Consider the following 19,970-nt stretch of genomic DNA (forward strand, 5'->3'; position numbering starts at 1 on the left):
AGTGAGTAGCCAAACACATGACCTCCATGCACAACTCTGAGCGCGCAACTCCCCAAAAACATGCAACTACAAATCCACTGCAGAGTTGGCTTTGAGTTAATTTTGTCAAATTTGCCTAACTTGAAGGAAGACAGAAGTGACAAAAGCATTGAAATAATCTTTGCATTTGTGTGTCCTCATTGGAGCCAGCTAGTGCTGAAACTCTTGCCTGGAGCTGGTGCATTGTGCAACTTTACCAGTTGGCCCCACAGGCATCAGCTGGTTCAGTTTAAAAACACTTAAATCTTAGCTGTGATTCCCGTACATGGACAAGTCCCATGTTAAGGATAACAGCTAAGCTATAGCTTGAGTTAACTCTGCAGTAAAGGTATGAGTTAACAGTTTAAAGAGGGATTGAGCAATGGCAGCACTAAAGCATATTCATGGCAGAAATTAAAACAGTTAATCAAGCCTCACAGACAAAAACCTGACATCTCAATTTCACACAGCATCATAACTCATATAAGAAGTATTGTTGAACAGTAAAGTTCAAGTCATTGTATTAAAAATTCTCCTTGTTCACTATCTGACAACGCAGAAAATTTCTATTCAACAAAGCAAACAGGGAGTTCCAGTGAGGAGCTTGGAGATCTCTTACAAACTTTGTCCTGCAAGATTGATCTGGACAAAAATTTTGCCCCAATGTAACTATGTCAAGCCATAAATAAATTTAATTAGTTCAGTGTAATCCTCCAGTGAGGAAGCAGTTATAGCTACATCCACATTGCTGATTACAATGATTTAATTACACTGATTTAAGAGCTACTACTGTGAAACTGGTGCAAAGACTACGAAGATGCAGCTTTATGCCTTTAAAAACACATAACTCGCTTAAAGCTAAAACAATTTCAAAGCATCATATCTGACAAAAAAAAATTAAATCATTACAAATATTTTTTCTTCATCTTCCTTTGATTTAAAATGTAAATTATTTTTGAATGATATTTCAACAAAGCTGGTTTTCACTGGACAGTATGACTGTCAGGAGAGCAGGAACCTACAAAAAGACCAGATTTCTCAGGCACTGGAAGCAGATAGACGTCCCCCTACATATAGCCCATATTATTTTTAAACAGATAACTATAGCGTTGCAGACGAGCTGCGCCTTTCAATGTTAAAAAGATGTCTTTGCCAGAATCATCTTCTGGCTAAGTTTTACAAAAAAAAGTAAAACTTATGTAACTCTGGTCTTTTGTATCTTTTTGAACTGAATATCCAGTTGCAGATCTAGTAAATAGTTTTCTATATTGCTCATTATTTAAAAGCTAATTTAGAATGGAGAAGAGTTTAACGATAGTCTTTTGTTACAAAGTAATGATCAGCTATATTGCTTGGAATCAAAAATCCACTGGAATTGCTACAACACTGCACTTCCCATGTTCCAACAGAATGGGGACATGGCAAACAAACTGGACTTTTCAGAAATATTTAGGAAAAAACATACGTTTTCAGTGCACAGACATTACAGCTATGAAAGCCTTCAAAACATACCTTGGTAGTTTGGGAAGTGCTGGTAAAAGGGAGCCTGTTCGTCTGTAGTTAAAAAAGCCTCCAACCGCTAACACTCCAATTATGATGATTAGTACGACTGTCAGCAACACTGCTACTGCTGCTATCAAAGACAGAAGAAAAAGCAAACATTCAAGCAAGCACAGTTCAGTGTGAAAAAGAGCCTAGAGAATTATAAGCTTGACCCTGAACAGGTACCGTAGTGTGGTATTATACATTCTTTAGCTCAAAATATCAAGTGTAATATATACTTGAAGCTTACTTGTTCCAGGAGGCACTCCCTTTGACAATCCTATTTCACAATAATTCCCAGTGTAGCCATAAGAACACCTGTAAATGTAAGGACAGCTGACTGAATGGCTTTTATCAAGTCTAGGCTCTCAGCTTTATTATTATATTCTGTAATGTTTATCTACATGCCATCAATTTTAACTCCATGTTCAGTAATTATATATTTCACTGACTTTAAATATAATATGTCTGCTATCTTCATAGAATTAAAAGTGGAAGTAAAAAGTGCTGAGTCAGAAAACTAGTCACTGAAAGATTTTGTTTCAGTGGAGCATCGGTGGCACCTACTGGCTGTTCCAAGCTACATTTGCTGAGCATTACTTCATTGTTACATTTTTTTGGTATAGCCTTGGACTAGAATATTCAGAGGTTTGCCTTTTGGGGGGTTTTTGTTGAGGTTTTTTTTTTTTCCCCAAAGTGATGCATTTACATTGCTTATTGCTGATATTTTTATGCAGATATGTGTTTTACCGCGATTATTACAAACATGCTACTGCAGATATATGACATCTTCTCAAGCATTTCCAACACATTTCAAAGAGTTTAATTATTTTGTGAGACTAAATCAGTACAATATGACCCAGGACTACCCTAACAACATACTGACTTACTTGCATTTTGGAAGACCACTTTCATCTATATAGCATGTTCCTCCATACATGCACCTGCACGCTGGTGGCATTGTGGGAGGGGATTCAATAGCTGCAAAATTCCAAAGCCACACATGTGTTATCAAGACATCTTCAACAGAAGAACTACTACCATAGAGCATTTTATTTATCTCTACAGAACTTGCACATGCAAACTCACAGGTTACTTTTCAGAAACTTTGCTTTTAATAGCATGTATTTGTTGCTCTTATATTTATTTTTCTGACAAATTAGCTTATTTTAATTGAAGTAAAACCTGTTCTCAGAAAGTAATGACTTATTCAGTAAAAGTAGGCATAGACAATTGAAAAGCTGCATGTCCCATGGCTTTCTTTTGCCCATGCAATGCAGCCCACCACCACCCTTCAAACCTCTCCATTCAGAAAGCAGCAATACTTTTTCTCCTTTGCCCAGACTCTTCCATCCAACTGGCTGGAAGTGGCACAGAGAGGGCCAAACTGTGATGCATTCACTGATGAAGAGCAACAGTGAATGGAAATGCACATACAGGAGAGCCCTCCAAACTCTCATACATCCTGACAGTGAGAACGAGAGAGAAACCCAAAGTCCTCAGAGTTTTCTGTCAGTACAGAGCACTGACTGATGGCTTGGCACCAGGTAGTGCAGAAGCCTGTTCTTCATCATGCCAGCGTCTCAGCTGCACTCCAGAAGCCCTGAGGGGCCCAAGTGGCAGTGCTGCCTGAGCTGGCACAAACACAGAGCTACAAAGATCCTGACATTACTCTAACGGTGACTCAAATGAAAAAAAAAAAAAGTGAAATTTCTTTAAGTTGTATTAGGCTTCAGTAAGAGCTCAGGATATGCTCTAAGAATAGTATAGTTCACATAGGAAAAGCTCTGGATCTTAGACATCATTATAGGCTATAAATTAAGGATAAGACAGTCTGTCTTATACTGATAAGCTAGATCATAATACTTTTGTCATAAAATTTTTAACAGCAAGAAGTAGAGGAAGTCTATTGCTGCAATGTTCCTTGCAGCAAATGGGATAGAAAAAGGAGAAATGCAGAAGTCTTACAGGCTGTGTTTCTCAGTAGATGCAATATGGGGAAAGGACCAAATAACCCAAAAGTATATAAAAAAGCTATGTTTGGTCAGTACATCAATTATGGAAGTCACAGTTCACTGGCTAAAAAAATTGCTTAAGTCAAGATAAAAACTGAAGTTCAAAAATGGAGACAGTACTGTATATCCTATTTACTGTCTCATCCTCTTCCTGAAAATAAGGTCAAGCACAGTTTTCTTAATTCCTAGATGTTTTATGTGAATCAGTTTCAGCAAAGAATTACAAATGCAGTATCCTCAGAGCAATACACAGCAAATATCAAATGCAATCAACAGCGTTATCGATGCCTAACTGAAACATGTATTGCACACTTCCATTCATTGTTACATCATATTACTAGCTCCTCCTTTTGCAGCTCACACCATGGGGCAAGAGGAAAGAGCATTAACAATTACTAAGAAAATGTAATTTAGAGGTAAGGCAGTGTAAAAAAATTCTGACATTTTCTCATTTAATGCAAAATGAAGAGAATTCAGAGGAGATTAACCATAAAAAAGATGCCAGACATAATGTTATAAAGCATAATTTATCAGAAATATGTTGCAAGGACAAGTACAAGGACATCTGGCTACCACCCACATCACTGTAAGCTAAGAATGCAGACTCTCAGCCAGAGAGATAGAAATCCTGCAGTGGTATGTTCTTTCTTCTCAGGAAAGGCTGAGCAATTCTATTTTATTAGTGCTCCTGGAAGCACTGTGGGGGCTCTGCTGCAATGCAACAACCAAGCACTAAATTCTAGTGCTTAAAAGGCTTCCCAGTGCATGATAATTATCTAGAAATTACCTTTGCTCACACTCTGAGTTCTGTAAGCTTTTTTTCAAGTTGCTATTGTATTCTATTATACTGATCAAACAACACCTTGTACAGAATTGTAAACATAATTGTAAGCCATAATGTGTCAGAAATTCTCTAGTTCTGAAATCAGTGCATTTGAAAAAATGAAAATTAAATATTTTGGAATTTCAAAACAAAAATCAGAAACTGTGACCAATTTTGCAGCTGAGTCTGGGCTGGTTGGAGTGAAATATCTGTATCCATTTTACAAATGACATGCAAAGAGATTAAAGGAAATGCACAAGGTGACCACAAATCAGTGATGGCTGAGAATAAAAGCCAGGCATCCTGACTTTTCTATATCTGATATATATCTTTCTATATAGCTGATATCTATTATATCAGCTAGCTCATCCCTCCATATTTCTAATTCAGTAATGCATTTACATTCCTAAAGAAAAACTTCCTTTTCTTTCATCTCCAGTTTGACAAATTATTCTACCTGCATCACACTCTGTGCTGCTGCCTTCTATGAATCGAGTCCCTTGAGGACAAGTACAGGTGTACCCTCCCGGTCTCAGCAAGCAGAGGTGGCTGCAGACATCTTTACAAGGATTAGGCACTGAAAAAAGTAATAAAGACAGTTGAAGAACTAGTGTAGCATACTCCTGAGGTAAGATAGGGCAATTCCCTAGTCAGTAGTGTAGCTCATCTTTATCACACACCAAAAACGTAAACAACTCTAGATCTATTATTTTAAAACAACTGATGCCCAAATAACCACATTTATATCAAAACCTTCTCTCTGGCTTTTCTTACATTCTTAAGGGAGAGCTTATGGCTGTTGGGAGCCAGTGTAGCACCAAGAAGAAACCAAACATCTCCAAGCAACATGGAGCTTTCTGATTCTGAAAGCTAAAACACCTTTAAAGAGAGGTATGGTGGATGTTTCTCTGGACACCCTCCCCTATGATTACTGTGGACATGTCATAGCTGAAATATGCCCCTTGGAGGCGGTATTAAATGGCCAGCACTTTCTAAGTTACCAGGATAAATTCATATTGTGACTGCCACCTCTATAACAGCTCCATGATGGAGGGAAAGAAGAGCAAGGACAGAGTCATAACTTAGAACTAAGAGACTCTAAAGAGCAGTGTGTGTTATTCCACTGTTGATTTCACCGAGGGTGTGCAGAAAACACTTGTCAGCCTCTGTCCCGTTTTTAGGTTTTCAGAAGTGAATACTATCACATACTGATAGACGCATTATCAGGATATTACTAAGTTCTTTGAAGACATCAATACCAACTTTGATCTCATAGCAAGGAGTGGCTCCCCAGTTGCTGATTACCTACCTGACTGATTGTATCTGTGCTGGTGATAGATGCGCACTTGAGTAAGCCACGGATTTACGGTCAGCACTTTCACCTTTTCTCCACTTCCAAATTTATCTTTCTTCCAGACTTCTCCTCGTTCTTTAGCTATCCAATATAAATGGCCTTCAAAGACATCAAGGCTGTATGGACTGCCTACTTCTCAAAGGAACCAAACAAAATCCTGTCAGCAAGCAAATCTCTAGCAGAAGCAATAAAACTGCTGTTCTTCAGCTTAAATATATCATCTAATCCTTTTAAGACATTTACAGATATATATATACATGTACATCCTCATGTGCCTGATCACTTCATGCCACTGTGCCTGCAGACTGCTTAATAATATACACAAAAAGGGAAGAATCCAATTTTCCACCTTGTCCCCTATTTTGGTCATGTAAATTACCCTCAGGGAATCTAGTTACCGGGCATCATAAGCTATGAACATTTATCCCTGTATAAAGAGGAGAAAACACTACCAAGACTTACTCTTTGAAAAGCTCCCGATTCTAGCCCCACTTGTGAAGCCCAAGTGCTTGTTAGCATATGTCTTGGTTACTACTATATTAATTGCATAATAAGTTCTTACCTCCATGTAATACTACAGTTCTGTCTGTCCCATCAGGTCTCATGGATTCAATAATATTTTCTTTAGAATCACTCCAATAGATCCTATCATTGTTCAAATAGTCAATAGAAAGACCTGTTGGCCAGCCAAGGTCTTCAGAGACCAGAGTTTGTCTTTGTTGTCCATCCATCCAGGCACATTCAATCTTTGGCTGCCTCCCCCAGTCAGTCCAATACATGAGCCTGAAAGGACAGAACCAGAATTTAATATAGTGCAGAATTTGGTCACCGTGATTATCCTTTGGAGTTTCATGGAAAAGGTCAGTTGTGGAACATAAAGCTGTTCAGCAACCCACGTTTTGCCCATGTGATCAGGAAAGTCACAGAGAGTTCACTGAAAAAGCTTATTTCAAATACAGAAGATAAATACTGAAAAGAGAATGTTTGCATCTTGTGTCCTAATTTGGAGACAGAGTGGTTTTAATGACAGTTCCTCATTCTCAGTGAAAGAAATATGACTGTGAACGCTGAACATCCACCAGTCAGGATAAAGCTGGAAAGCCCAGGTGACTTCAGGCAGCTGTGCTGCTTCACTCCAGCTGCGAGAAGCGCATATCGTGATATCTGGTGATCCATCATACAATACAAGATGTAGCAAGCACAGCTGTTGAATGTACCAGTGCATTTACACTGCTTTCCACTGTGAAGGAGGCTATGTCTGTATTATTGGAGCTGGTAAAGAGAAATTCTCATCAACTTCCCTATTTCAGTCGTAACAGAGAAATTCAGTGGGCACACAATACTGTAGAAAGGAGTTTTAATTTGACCTACCTGGTGTTGTCACCAACACAAGCACTCATATGAAATCTCATCCTAAAATACTTTCCCATGTACACAAATTTCCTAATATTAGTAAAGGAAAACTCCAAAACTTATTCCCTTATTCTTTCCTGTAAAGTTTACCATTGCAGGGGGTTTTTATGGTATTGAATAGCATTGAAAATAATTCTGGAAAGTCCTGTAGTACTTACCCACGTTTTGGATTGACAGCAATAGCTGCTGGTTGATCCAGTAAAGAAAAGATAAGCCATTTTCTGTACCGCCCATCTAATTTTGCCACCTCTATGCGATTAGTCCCCGCATCAGTCCAGTAAAGATGTCTGAATTACATAAAACACAAAACATTTCATAAGTAAATAATTTATACTTGGGAAAGGAATTAAAAAAAGAAAAATCTTGTTAAGAAAAGCTATGTCAAGCCGAACAAAATTATTATATTTGATTACATCTGATTACATCTGAACTTTTTCAGTCTGAAACATACAGACCCTAAATATAGGTGAGTTTAGCAAACTTGATCCATTGACTCACTAGTTTTCCCCTCTGACCAAGTTTCTGCAACTGCCTCTGTTCCCTGTCAGATAATCTTCATCAAAGGGCTACTGAGAACTTTAATTGTTACTTTTAAGTGCCAGAGGTAGCTAAAAAGCGTCTTTAAAGATTCAGTTTTCCAGGAGACGATGAGGTTCATTACAAATAAAAATTTATCTACCATGTAATTTATACAGCAACTCTGAAGGTATCCAGCTTATTAGTCCACAGGTTCTCTCTAGACTTTTGTCTTCTGACACAGACGTTAATGAATAAATTGTTACCGTATCAGACGCAGACACTTTTAGTCCTTACAAACAGGGCACTCAGTCTGCTCTTCCTTGAATTTTGTTTACCTTTATCATCATGGCTTTATTTTTTTTTTTCATCTTAGATAATAAACATACTCATTATTATGCATTCACTAATCACACAGTGCCTTCTGATGGAAGAAATGATCTCACAATTGGCTTGGGAATGTAAGAAAATACTGTAATTCCTATTTTGCAGATGGGAAGAAGGACTAAGTGTCTCAAATCACGTGTATCACTTTTATATAATGTGTAGACGCTTAAATATTGAGTTTCTTAACACATTTCAAGATAGTGTTACATTGATTTCAGAACAATGTTTGAAGTACTGAAGATCCTAGCCTCACCAGGATGCTGGTGATATCCTTTGTCCTTGCTCTCATGACCATATAGATTTGTCAATAGAAATTCAGATACCCCCTTCTGCCCTCAAAGACATTTGGTTTTCCGGGTGGCCTGCAGTTCACAAAGCAAACAGCAAAATAACCTTAAGGCTGAACACTAGTCCAGACCTTAATACATCTATCTCGTTTTTAAATACAGCTGGAAGGAAAGATAAAATTTTCCACTTCTTTTTCATCATGACTGGCACAATTTTTCAGGCAAGTGAATCACTTCAGCCAGCCAGCTTGGCTTTACCCTGCTCTAGAAATCAGGGCAGCATACTGCATGAGCAACTCCATAACTATTTCATAGGACACAACACCTAACACAGCATCCATCACCCAACACAAAGAGTCTAGGTAATGAAAGCTACATATCAGGCCCCAAACTGGAATAAGCCTTTTCCCAGTCTCTTCCTACTCATACAATAGAGTTTTGAATCATTAGAAAAAAATCTCCATTGCTACAAACACAATTCAGAGTTAAAAGTTCTACCTAGCAGCAATCCAGTGTTTTATCACTTTACTGATGCACAACTGACCTGCCACTTGTGGAGTAATGCAAGTTTCCTCAGAGGATACGTGATGCAGTCAGCAACACGCATTTGACCTATTAACCTGCTGTCTGGGCAAACAGAGCTTACTATATTCTTCTTAACTACCTTGAGACTAGATATCTTCAGAGACAGTTCATAAGGAAAAAAAGAGTGGATTTTGCATTGCCCGATCAGACCCTTGATACATTCAACATACAGCATTTTTCTAGTTTTTCAGTGCACTTACCTTCCAACCCAGTCAACAGCTAATCCGTCAGGATTAACTATGTATTTGAGATTCAAGTCAACTTCCTTTGTAGGATTGTTCCTACTGCTGTCAAATGTGGGCAGATAAGCACGTTTGATGGCTCCAAACTCAGAACCCTGGCCCAGAATGCTGAAGTACACAATACCTTCAAAGAAGATGACAAAGTTAATTTTTAATGTCTAGTTATTCCGTATTTTTGGAAAATTAGAATCTTTCTGAGGCTTTTATGTGAAGATACCAGATCCATTTATTTATGAATAACACAGAGTTAGTTGTCTGTTCAACTGAATTACACTGTGTTAGTGTGTAAATTTTTAAGCCATTCATCATAGGTAAGACGTACATCTAAAATCATCTTGATCTAGATTATCAAGAAACACGTATCACATTTTTCAATAATAGATGGTCTCAGCTTTGAAGCCTTTGCACACGATTTTGAGAGTAATTTAGATTCTCGTGACCCTAAGGAGCAAGTATGACCCTGTGAAAAAGGCAGAAGCAGGGAAGCCGATAGACAAAGATATCAGCTAATAGAAGGATCTGTTGGCCAATCCTTCTTAGTATTAGGATTAGTTCTTGCAAGACTTGCACCAGGTTTGGGGACTGGTAGAGGCAGATGAGGAAGGGGTTTATTTATAGCAATCCTCTACTACTGCATAATCCCAAAGAGCTGCAATTCCATAGCTGAATTCACACCAAAACAAAAGGAAAAACAGAACAAAACCTAGCTAAACTAAATTAAAGCATTAAAAGGAGCCACACTGACGCTGAAGAATGAGTAAAAGGGAGGGGTTGCATTCAGTCAAGATGTGGCCAGTTAATCTATTTTGATTTTGGTTCCCAGTATAAATTAAATACCTATGATGCAGCAATGCATCTTTTTAAACCAACCGTTGCACAGTTGAGTATTAATGTTCTACACATACTCACTCAGGCCTATTCCTTCAGGGTCCCAATCATAATCCAGAGCTTGGATGCGCTCCTGGTTATCAATATAGTCAGAGTACTGTTCTGATGAGATATTGTATCTTCGAATCCGCACATTATCCGGCAGCAGTAACAATGGAGGATTACCTGGGAAGTTATAATGAATTTTATTTTAATGTATTTCTCATTTTAGAAGAAACAGATGAAAGTCACTTCTAGTTAAAACTAAACTGGGGTTTTCACAAGTTCTGTCTGAATAAGAAGCAGATGGAACACAGAACCACTTCTAAAGTTTCTGAGCTAATCAAATTTCTTGGCTTTGCAAAATTCATTAAAAACTCTGGAAATGCTTACTGCTGAGGACAGTATTATACTTTTCACCATAAATTTTGTGCAGTAGTAATTGTTAAGGGATAATTCCTTAAAAATTCTTAAACATTACAGTGTTGGCATATCACCACCTCACATCTCAAAAATAGAATGCCACTATACACTATGCAGTTCAGCTCCCCGCCTCAAAGTATGGGAAACAATCTGGAAAGTATGACTACATTGCTGGTACCTTCAGCCACAATCTCTCTGAGTTCTTCTACCTGAAAGCCTTTAAATCCTAATGTCTCCATATTCAGATGAATGTTCACCTACCTAGAGGTTAATTTGGGGTTAGCCTCAATACTCTAATGACTTGACTATCAGTCCCACCTGGCTGATTTTGATGGTGAGAAAATTTAATTGTTCATTCGTTTTGCTAAGGACAAAGTTCAGTTGGGAGGCTTAAATCCTAGGCCTTCTTCCAGAGAAAAAGTTCTCCTACATTAATCACATCTTCACAGAGCCAATGGGAAAGGACAAGGCATTCACCTGGGAAAGGAAAATCTCATTTACCACTGCCTTTTCCAACTAATAATGCTCAATTTCCTATGAAGTGTTCATCTGAACCCTCTAAGTCATGTCCAACTATGGGTGAATAAGTGACTGTATTCTCTAATGAACATACAATTCAGTGTAGAAATTGACAGACTTTCTAATATATATGCTATTACAGGAAAAAGGGGACCTAATACTTTATGTGTGTTCTGAAAATGCCTACTAATCAGGCCTGCAGCAGACACAGGCAAAGGAAGCCATTGTTTATGAGTCCTGTGAGCTTGTACTACAAAGAGTGGTAGAGTTCTGGACAAATAGAGAACTTTACACACAACAAAGTTCATTATGTTATCAGCTACAATCATATTATCTTCTATCAGTTAGCCTCGAAAACTTCCGATGTCTAGATGTGCCCTGAAAAAAGCCTATGAAGAAGAGTTTCAAAGAACTAGATTTCTGGCACAGGCACATATCAGGTGCAAATGCCCTTACGTATTTTCAGTCTCATGCTCAACAGTAAATATTTGGTGAATTAGGCCCCCGGACTGAAAACCTGGAGACCTGGTTTTCTTGTATCATTTACAAATAATTTTCAGATTTCAAAACCTCCAGCAGCGTACACTTTAGTCACCAGCAATCTGTTCTGAAGATTTTACTCTTTGACTAGGCACACCACATTTCTATCACATATCTCTTAAATCTGTTAAAGTGTAAGTACTTTTCTAAATACAATATCGTTTCTGTCTTTTATATAATACTGCTGCATTGTGACTTTTTTCTGTTTTCATCAGCTCTTTACTATTACTATTCTATCACTATTATTTTCTGAATCAACTTCTCTACCTATTCAATGACTGTCACACACTGTAGTTGTTGCACTGAGGTATGATAAAAAGCTAATGATTGATTTTAAACATTGGCCAAAGTCCTCCTGTTTGTGTGCATCAGTCCATTAACATTGAATGGCAATCTGTCATCAAACTGCCTTTGATTTGTACCCATTTAATGCAACTTTCTTCTGATATATTATTTTGTTGTGAAAACCTAAACTTCAGGAATAGGCAACATAAATTTCCTTCTGATCACAATCACAGGATAAGCAGGTTTTTGTTTGCAGAAAATTTCAGAAGAAAGGAAGGCAGGCATCCAAATCAAGATATCATTTTTAATGTTTACAAGTGGGAGCAGAGATGAGCACTTCTATTCCTGATTATGGAATGGGTGGAATACACAGATAATATTATGTTACAGAATAAAGTTTGGTTTCATTATGCTCTTCCTAAAAAAGAGAGGATCATATTCATTAAGTTGCTACACTCCACTTGCTCTTTACAGGTAGCAATCAATCTTGCTGCCGGTTAACATACCATTAGCTGCGCACTGTTTCCCTTGTTGATCACCCACAGACCTGAAGCCATCTGCACAGAAACATTCATAGCTTCCTTTGGAATTCTTGCAGTCTTGGGTGCATGTTCCAAAGATCTCACACTCATTGATATCTAGACATAAGTAGAGAAAAGATACCTAGAGCTTAATCTCTTTCTTTCACATGCTGGTGAAACCATAACCCACAGTATCCTCCTGGAGAAACTGGCTGCCCATGGCTTGGATGGGAATACCCTCTGCTGGGTTAAAAACTGGCTGGAGGGCCGGACCCAGAGAGTGGTGGTGAATGGAGTTAAATCCAGCTGGCGTCCAGTCACGAGTGGTGTCCCGCAGGGCTCGGTACTGGGGCCAATTCTCTTCAACATCTTTATCAATGATCTGGACGAGGGGATCGAGTGCACCCTCAGTAAGTTTGCAGACGACACCAAGCTGGGTGGCAGTGTTGATCTGCTGGAGGGTAGAGAGGCTCTGCAGAGAGATCTCGACAGGCTGGATCGATGGGCCGAGACCAACGGGATGAGGTTTAACAAGGCCAAGTGCCAGGTCCTGCACTTCGGTCACAACAACCCCAGGCAGCGCTATAGGCTGGGGGCAGAGTGGCTGGAGAGCTGCCTGGCAGAAAAGGACCTGGGGGTGTTGGTCGACTGTCGGCTGAACATGAGCCGGCAGTGTGCCCAGGTGGCTAAGAAGGCCAACAGCATCCTGGCCTGTATCAAGAACAGTGTGGCAAGTAGGGACCGAGAGGTGATCGTCCCCCTGTACTCGGCACTGGTGAGACCCCACCTCGAGTACTGTGTCCAGTTTTGGGCCCCCTACCACAAGAGGGACATTGAGGTGCTGGAGCGGGTCCAGAGAAGGGCAACGAAGCTGGTGAGGGGTCTGGAGCACAAGTCTTATGAGGAGAGGCTGAGGGAGCTGGGGTTGTTCAGTCTGGGGAAGAGGAGACTGAGGGGAGACCTTATTGTTCTGTACAAATACCTGAAAGGAGGCTGTAGAGAGACGGGGGTCGGTCTCTTCTCCCAAGACACAGATGATAGGACAAGGGGTAATGGCTTCAAGTTGCGCCAGGGGAAGTTCAGGTTGGATATTAGGAAACATTTCTTTACTGAAAGGGTTATCAGGCATTGGAATGGGCTGCCCAGGGAGGTGGTGGAGTCACCATCCCTGGAGGTATTTAAGAAACGTGTAGACATGGTTCTTCAGGGCATGCTCTAGTGTCCAAGATTACTGGTTTGTGGTGGGGTGCTGTGTGGGTGGGTGATGGTTTTTGGTTTGGTTGTTGTGTTGTGTGTTCAGGTGGTGGGTGGTGGTTTTGTTTGTGGTGTTTTGTTTTGGTTTTTTTTTTTTTTCTTTTTTTTTTTTTTACTGTTGGTTGGACTCGATGATCTCTGAGGTCCCTTCCAACCACTACGATTCTGATTCTGATTCTGATTCTGGTCACCTTTACTGCGTGAGGTGGCAGGTTTATCCCTTCCCCACATACTCTAAAAGGTCAGTGAGATAAAAAGTGATCTTTAACATCAGCATCTGTTATCTAACAGAACCCCTTATCACCCATCTACTGTTTAACTTGTCTTAACAACAGATTGCTAATAACTGCATGCTCCTGCTTATCAGATTGCTTTTCACAAGACATTTTTGGTCAGGCATTTTTGTGTTTAATCACCAAGGAAAGAAAAAAGATGAGGCTTGACTACAATGAAACGCAAGAACAAAGCCTTCTTGAAATGCTGAAGCAAAGGTACCCAGTCCTCGGGAACAATATCAGCAGGAAGGAAAGGAAGAGGTAGCCTTGGATCACGTTTAATAAAACTACACAAATGGTACACAAAAGTTGGGAGCAACAAAACAGAAGTATTCTCATCAAATCATACTGAAATAGTAACTGTGAAGGCACTACGTTGCATGAGCACAAAGAATGGCCTTTGTGTAGACTCCTCACCATATTTTATCTGCATATAATCAGGGAAAAAGTATGGCACAATAGACCTTTGCTCTTGTGGAGCAGAATAGAAGGAGAGTATAACCTTCAGTAAGTTTTCTTTCAATAAGGGAAAAAAAAAACCAGCAAACTTCTGTCCCTAAGATTGTAAAGATATGATAAAACCTACATACAGTAAAGCAAAAACATATAACTACAGCCACCAAAAGCTTATAACAAGTCTGAACTGTGGAGCCAGATCTTTACTGAATGAGGTCTGCACGTTAGAAAACATGATTCTGCAGCAAAACTTTTTAGGAAGCATCTGCTAACTGTATAAAAATCCTGTTAGAATGCAAAAATGGCTAGTCACATTGAATGATGGAGTGACAGGTCACTGAACACTTAACAGTGAGATGATGTTTAGAAGATTCAAAATACCATCACAGGAGTTTCGGTTAGTTTCACTGGCCTTGTACCCTGGCCTACAGGAACAGATAAAGCCTCCTTCATTCAGGTTGGTACAGTTATGTTCACAGATATTTTCTGCACAAGTTCGCTCTGTTCCAGGATCTGGGGGGGAAAAAAAAAAAAAAAATTATACAATTATAACCAAAAAAAAGTTATAAGGGGGAGGGGATGTCATAATTTTGATCATTACTGTAATTGAAAATGGTTTTCAAGCAGACAATGTTAGGGGTTTTTCCTTTTTTTCCTAACTGAAACTCAATTAATGTGAATGTCTATTCTCTAAGTCACAATTTACTAGAAGGTGGTAAACTAAGTTTAACCTCTAGAAGTAAGTGAACAGGGTCAGGATAAGGGCCATAACCATCCTAGCTCACCTTCCTTAAGAGAAATGGCATTCTACATTACCCCATTGCAGTAACTGCAGAAACTATTTAAGAGACTTGACTCTAACTCCTACCTTTGCCAACCTACCTCTTTTTTACCCAGCCCTTTCTTGTCAGCTAAACAAAAAGTGTTCTCAATTACAATTATACATAACACAGGCCCTACATTCTTTATATCTGGAAATTAGAGAGAAGATCTAGAGAGAAGCTTGCTCATGCTGTACTTAATCTAAAGCCTACTGAAGTCAATACAGGGCATTGCACAAAATGTGCTGCCCTTTAAAACATGCCTATAATGGAAAAGGCAAGTCAGGGATAAGAGATGCTCTGTAACAGATAAAGAAAATTACACTCTTCTCAAAGTACATATAGAATTCTATTGATTTTGACATATTCTACACATACACAAAGTATTTTCAAACTCAGATCTGTTATATAAGTAAAAAAGATAAATAATATCTGTTTATTGTCAGAACATGAGAAAAAGATACAGATATATGGCAAAGACATTACGTTAAGCTGATTATCTCTTTTCTACATATACAGCCATCCCAGTGCTCACTAAATTAAGTTTAAACAGCTTAATTTCATATACATGTAGAAGGATAAATTCATTGTGCACATGCACACAAATATTTTATTTTCTTTATTACACAGATATTTGATGTTGGGAAGGCTACAAATGTTACCATCTGATCTGCATTCACATCTATTTCTAAACAGTAGAAGACTGACTGCCAGAAGGTGTCTGGTTTGCACTGTTTCGTATCCTTTTTATACTTCTATATTTTCATCAAGTCATTGCATTAGGTTATATTGCCTAAAGACCATTGGGATGATATGTGGAACAGAGAAAGCAGCTGCTTCAAAATGGACTGCACTACAGGCTCTGCATTATTTGTGTTTTGCAAGCATGCTGGATTGTAAATCACCAGTCGGTGCATCATTTGGCACACTTTCACTTGAAGCCATCAAAGCCTGACAAACTGGAATTGCAAGAACATGCTCATATTATCACTCTGCAGCTGTCTATACATTGATATAACGAGCTAGGAATTTATTTTTCCAGATTCCATGAAAATACTCTCTCTTGCCTCAAAGTTCAAGCCAAAGCTTTTGCATCTAAATAGATATTAGTAATTTATAATGCACAGTCAATAAAAGTTGTGCTGAGGATCTGAGAGGGCCGTCAGCCTGAGGACTGGTTGTCCTTATAGAATTCTGTGGTCTCATGTCTGTAAACAGGAAAATAAAAGCATCTCAATATACTTTTGTTTTTAACAGGACTAGAGCAACCTACACCAGAGCCTGCCCAGGCATAATTCTGTAGGTTGTTTTATCACTATTGTGATTGAAATATCCAGATGTTCTTGCCTCCATAATGCAATCCATTTCAAAACAAGATCTAACCGTTTGGGTTTTTTGATACGTAAATACTCTAAGCCTAAAATGGACTGTTCAGAATGCTGAATTTCATAGGGTTGTCCCCAAAAGAAGGAAAATAGAAGATACTATCATGGCTAATTGGGTAATCCTAGCACAGGCTAATTAAAAATCAATACTTCTTAGTATGCTACTCAAGAAGAAACATGTATTGCTACCAGTTTCAGAAATTTTTATTTCAATAGCATTGCAATTTTTTATTCTATTGATATTATTACTTACTGCAGCCCATTTCATCAAAATGATCTCCACAGTCATCGTAATTGTCACAGACATAATGTAGAGGAATGCAATTTCCATTACTGCACTTGAATTCTTCACTTGTACAAGGTCTTGGGGTCGGTTCTCTACCTATAGTTGAGAAGACAAACACTCCTCTGTCACAGTTTCAGCTACGCAGTACCAACCGACAGCACTACCCCACATCACTAATGAAGGAGCTGATGCAATCTGGTAAAATAACAGCTAGAGACTTTGAAAGTCAGTAGTAAAGTTAAAACTATAACCAGGGCCTCCTGACTTCTAGTCACATCCCCATGAACTGAAAGAAGCCTGTCCATTTTATAAACACAGAAGGTAAATTCTTCTTGTTAATAGTAGATTGAACTTTCTTGTTAATAGTGCAGATCTATTAATATTCTTTAATGATATACTTCATACATCTACTTCAAGAGATTATGGAGATATTAGTAAACTATTAACTTTAAGAATATTGTAAAATAAAGCTAGCAAATAATATTGTTAAGCAACCAAAAATATATTTAAACTTTATAATATAAAAATCAACATAGCCAATGAGAACTACATAAGACAGTTGAGGGCAAAACCCTATTGAATACTAACAGAGCTTCAGCAGGATTTGGGCCTAAATATTAGCACAATAGTGCCACAAATTCAGAAGTACCCATTTCTCTTTTTTAAAGTCCCAAGTATCCATCCCATCCTGATTTTATGATACAGCCAAACTCTTTCTTCTTCCTTATTTGAAGTGGAGTTCATATTAAGTTGACACAATTTAGTGGCTTCTCATAATAAAATACAGTATGATTTTGAAAATCACGCTCTGTGCTTTTCAGACAAATGTTTACTATTTTTTGCTATTTCTAAGGAGAGCTGCAAATACTTAGTACCAATAATCATAGTTCAAAATATTTCATACTGAGCACTAGTTTTCATAATTTATATTTCATTTTGACACTTCTGTAGTCCTTTGGTATTATTAAACATTAAGCACATCACAATTACTGGAATTTGCATCAACATACAGTGTTCCTCTTTCTCATCACTTCCATCTCCACAGTCATCCTCCTGGTTGCACAGCTCATGACTATATATGCAGCGATTGTTTTCACATCGGAAACGGAACGGAGAGTCACAAACAATATCCACTGAAACCACAGAGATTAAGTCAGTCACATTTTGATACTTCATTCCATTGAGTCACAAATTGTCCCAATCACTTATCTGGTAACATTTATGTTTCCTATATTTTAAAAGGCATGGAGACATTCAGACCCAAAAAAATATTTTCTCCACATTTTGGTGATGATATGTTAGGCCATTACACAATTTTTGTCAGAAGATAGTACATCATCTTTGGCCAAAGGCAAATCCTATGACTACATATAACACCAAAGTTCCTCGATTCGTTTATGAAGTAAACTGATTGAGAATCCAACGTGCTATTTAAGTGGCTATATAGTGCTATTAGAGCTAAAGTCAGGACTCCTCAACCATATTTACAAAGATGTCCCAACTATACCACTGGCTTTAAAAGCTCAGCACACTTGAATTCTCAATACATTATCTGAATGAATCTTTAATTGCAAACTGATGCTTTTATTTTAGATAACCAACTTGAAAATGTGAAATAGTGTCCTTATCTCCTTGATATGTTTCTTCCTATTTTTATAACCACGTTTACAAACATCTGCAAAGCAGTGAGAAACATACTGTAGGAAGATGAGTGAACTTGCATATGAAGCAAAATTCTCAGCACTCATCTTGAATTGTCTGTGAGAATCTCCAGTGAAAAGAAAATATATAAAATTTATTTTCTAGTTGTTCTCTCTATTGTAATTAGAGATTTTATTATGCATATTGTTCATTTTAATATAATTTTTCTCTCTTACAGCAAAGGTGAAGTTCTTCATCAGAGTCATCTCCACAGTCATTATCACCATCACATTTCCAGTATGGCTGGATACAGACATGGTTTTTACACTCAAACAGCATGGGTGGACAGTATGTACCATTAGGATACCGTGTTGCTGAAGAAAAGAAAATTATTATGACATTTTCCATTTACAATTAAAATTTTAGGTTTTCCTGAAAAATATTCAGCCCAACCATATATTATTTTTTCAATACCGTTCTCTCCATAGTAGGAGATGTAATATGAGGCACTGCAAAGATCTACAGCAACATCAGACTGCAAGGACTGAGGACTTCTTAGTAGCTATAATGTAATTAATTCAAGTTTGAATGAATAGTGGAACAACATAGAGTTACTCCCAGAAGCTTTTGAAAATAAGCTGCCATTAATTTAACAGATGCTACTTGAATTTGTTACTGATAAATCTAGTTCAGTAATAAAGGTAAATAACGCCACTGGCACCAAACATTAATGACTGAAGTACATAAGACACCTAATTCCAAAAGGACTCATGTTGGTATAGTAAAAAAAATAGCCAGATTCTGTAAAAGCTGTGAAAAAAACTGTACGAGAGCAAAGAGAAACCAAAAATATGACTCTTCCAACCTACATAAATAAACCATACCCTTTTCTTTTCAATGGCTTCTCATATGCTTTTTCCTCCCTTTAAGAACAGCCAAATGTTGTGTAACTCGGGTTCTGAAAGATTAACTGTTGTGATGTACAGACCAGGATGTGGTTAACATCAGAAAAATAAAGATCCTACTGTGCAAAGGCCCTTTCTTACTTAAAGCATGGGTGTTAAAATCAAGTACATGGGAAGATGTATGGAACTTCCCTGGAACCAACATGAAGAGAAGGGAATTCTCTGGAGTACTGAAGCCTGAAATCATTTGAACCTATAAGTCAGAACCAACACTTCAATATCACCAAAAAAGCCAATGTCAGTCAGCACAGATAGAACTGACTCTATCTGTGAGTCAGCTTACAGCTGACATTTCTACTGGGTGATGCTTCCATTTCTACTGGGTACAATACTTCCTGGGTAAACAGCTGGAGTTGTAGCTCCATATCACCTACACTGTACACACACTTTTTTGCAGTAGATCAATATACAGAAGGAAGACAGAAAAGTATTTTACCTCCTTGACTTCACTGGTACTTTAGGAAACTATGCACACCTTTGAGCACGAAAAGAATCAATCCCATTACAGAACCTTGTTAGAATATGGTACAACTGAAACAGTGAATCTTGC

At 38.2% G+C, this 19,970-nt stretch overlaps 1 protein-coding gene across 1 annotated transcript in view; it reads right to left on the reverse strand.

Moving 5' to 3' along the window:
• The window catches only part of LRP2 (LDL receptor related protein 2), a 128,028-nt gene that overhangs the window by 6,180 nt on the left and 101,878 nt on the right, over nt 1-19,970 (reverse strand). The window contains exons 61-74 of the mRNA XM_074145954.1: nt 18,692-18,829; nt 17,825-17,947; nt 16,782-16,910; nt 14,704-14,835; nt 12,323-12,454; nt 10,092-10,235; nt 9,141-9,306; nt 7,324-7,452; nt 6,315-6,535; nt 5,708-5,887; nt 4,856-4,975; nt 2,451-2,541; nt 1,811-1,878; nt 1,531-1,651 (exon numbers count right to left, since the gene is read on the reverse strand). Of these exons, the coding sequence (XP_074002055.1) occupies nt 1,531-1,651; nt 1,811-1,878; nt 2,451-2,541; nt 4,856-4,975; nt 5,708-5,887; nt 6,315-6,535; nt 7,324-7,452; nt 9,141-9,306; nt 10,092-10,235; nt 12,323-12,454; nt 14,704-14,835; nt 16,782-16,910; nt 17,825-17,947; nt 18,692-18,829 (1,894 nt within the window). The remainder of the gene's footprint in view (nt 1-1,530; nt 1,652-1,810; nt 1,879-2,450; nt 2,542-4,855; nt 4,976-5,707; nt 5,888-6,314; nt 6,536-7,323; nt 7,453-9,140; nt 9,307-10,091; nt 10,236-12,322; nt 12,455-14,703; nt 14,836-16,781; nt 16,911-17,824; nt 17,948-18,691; nt 18,830-19,970) is intronic.

This window comes from Numenius arquata, chromosome 3 (assembly GCF_964106895.1).
Source record: "Numenius arquata chromosome 3, bNumArq3.hap1.1, whole genome shotgun sequence".
In the NCBI taxonomy this organism is placed as follows: Eukaryota; Metazoa; Chordata; class Aves; order Charadriiformes; family Scolopacidae; genus Numenius; species Numenius arquata.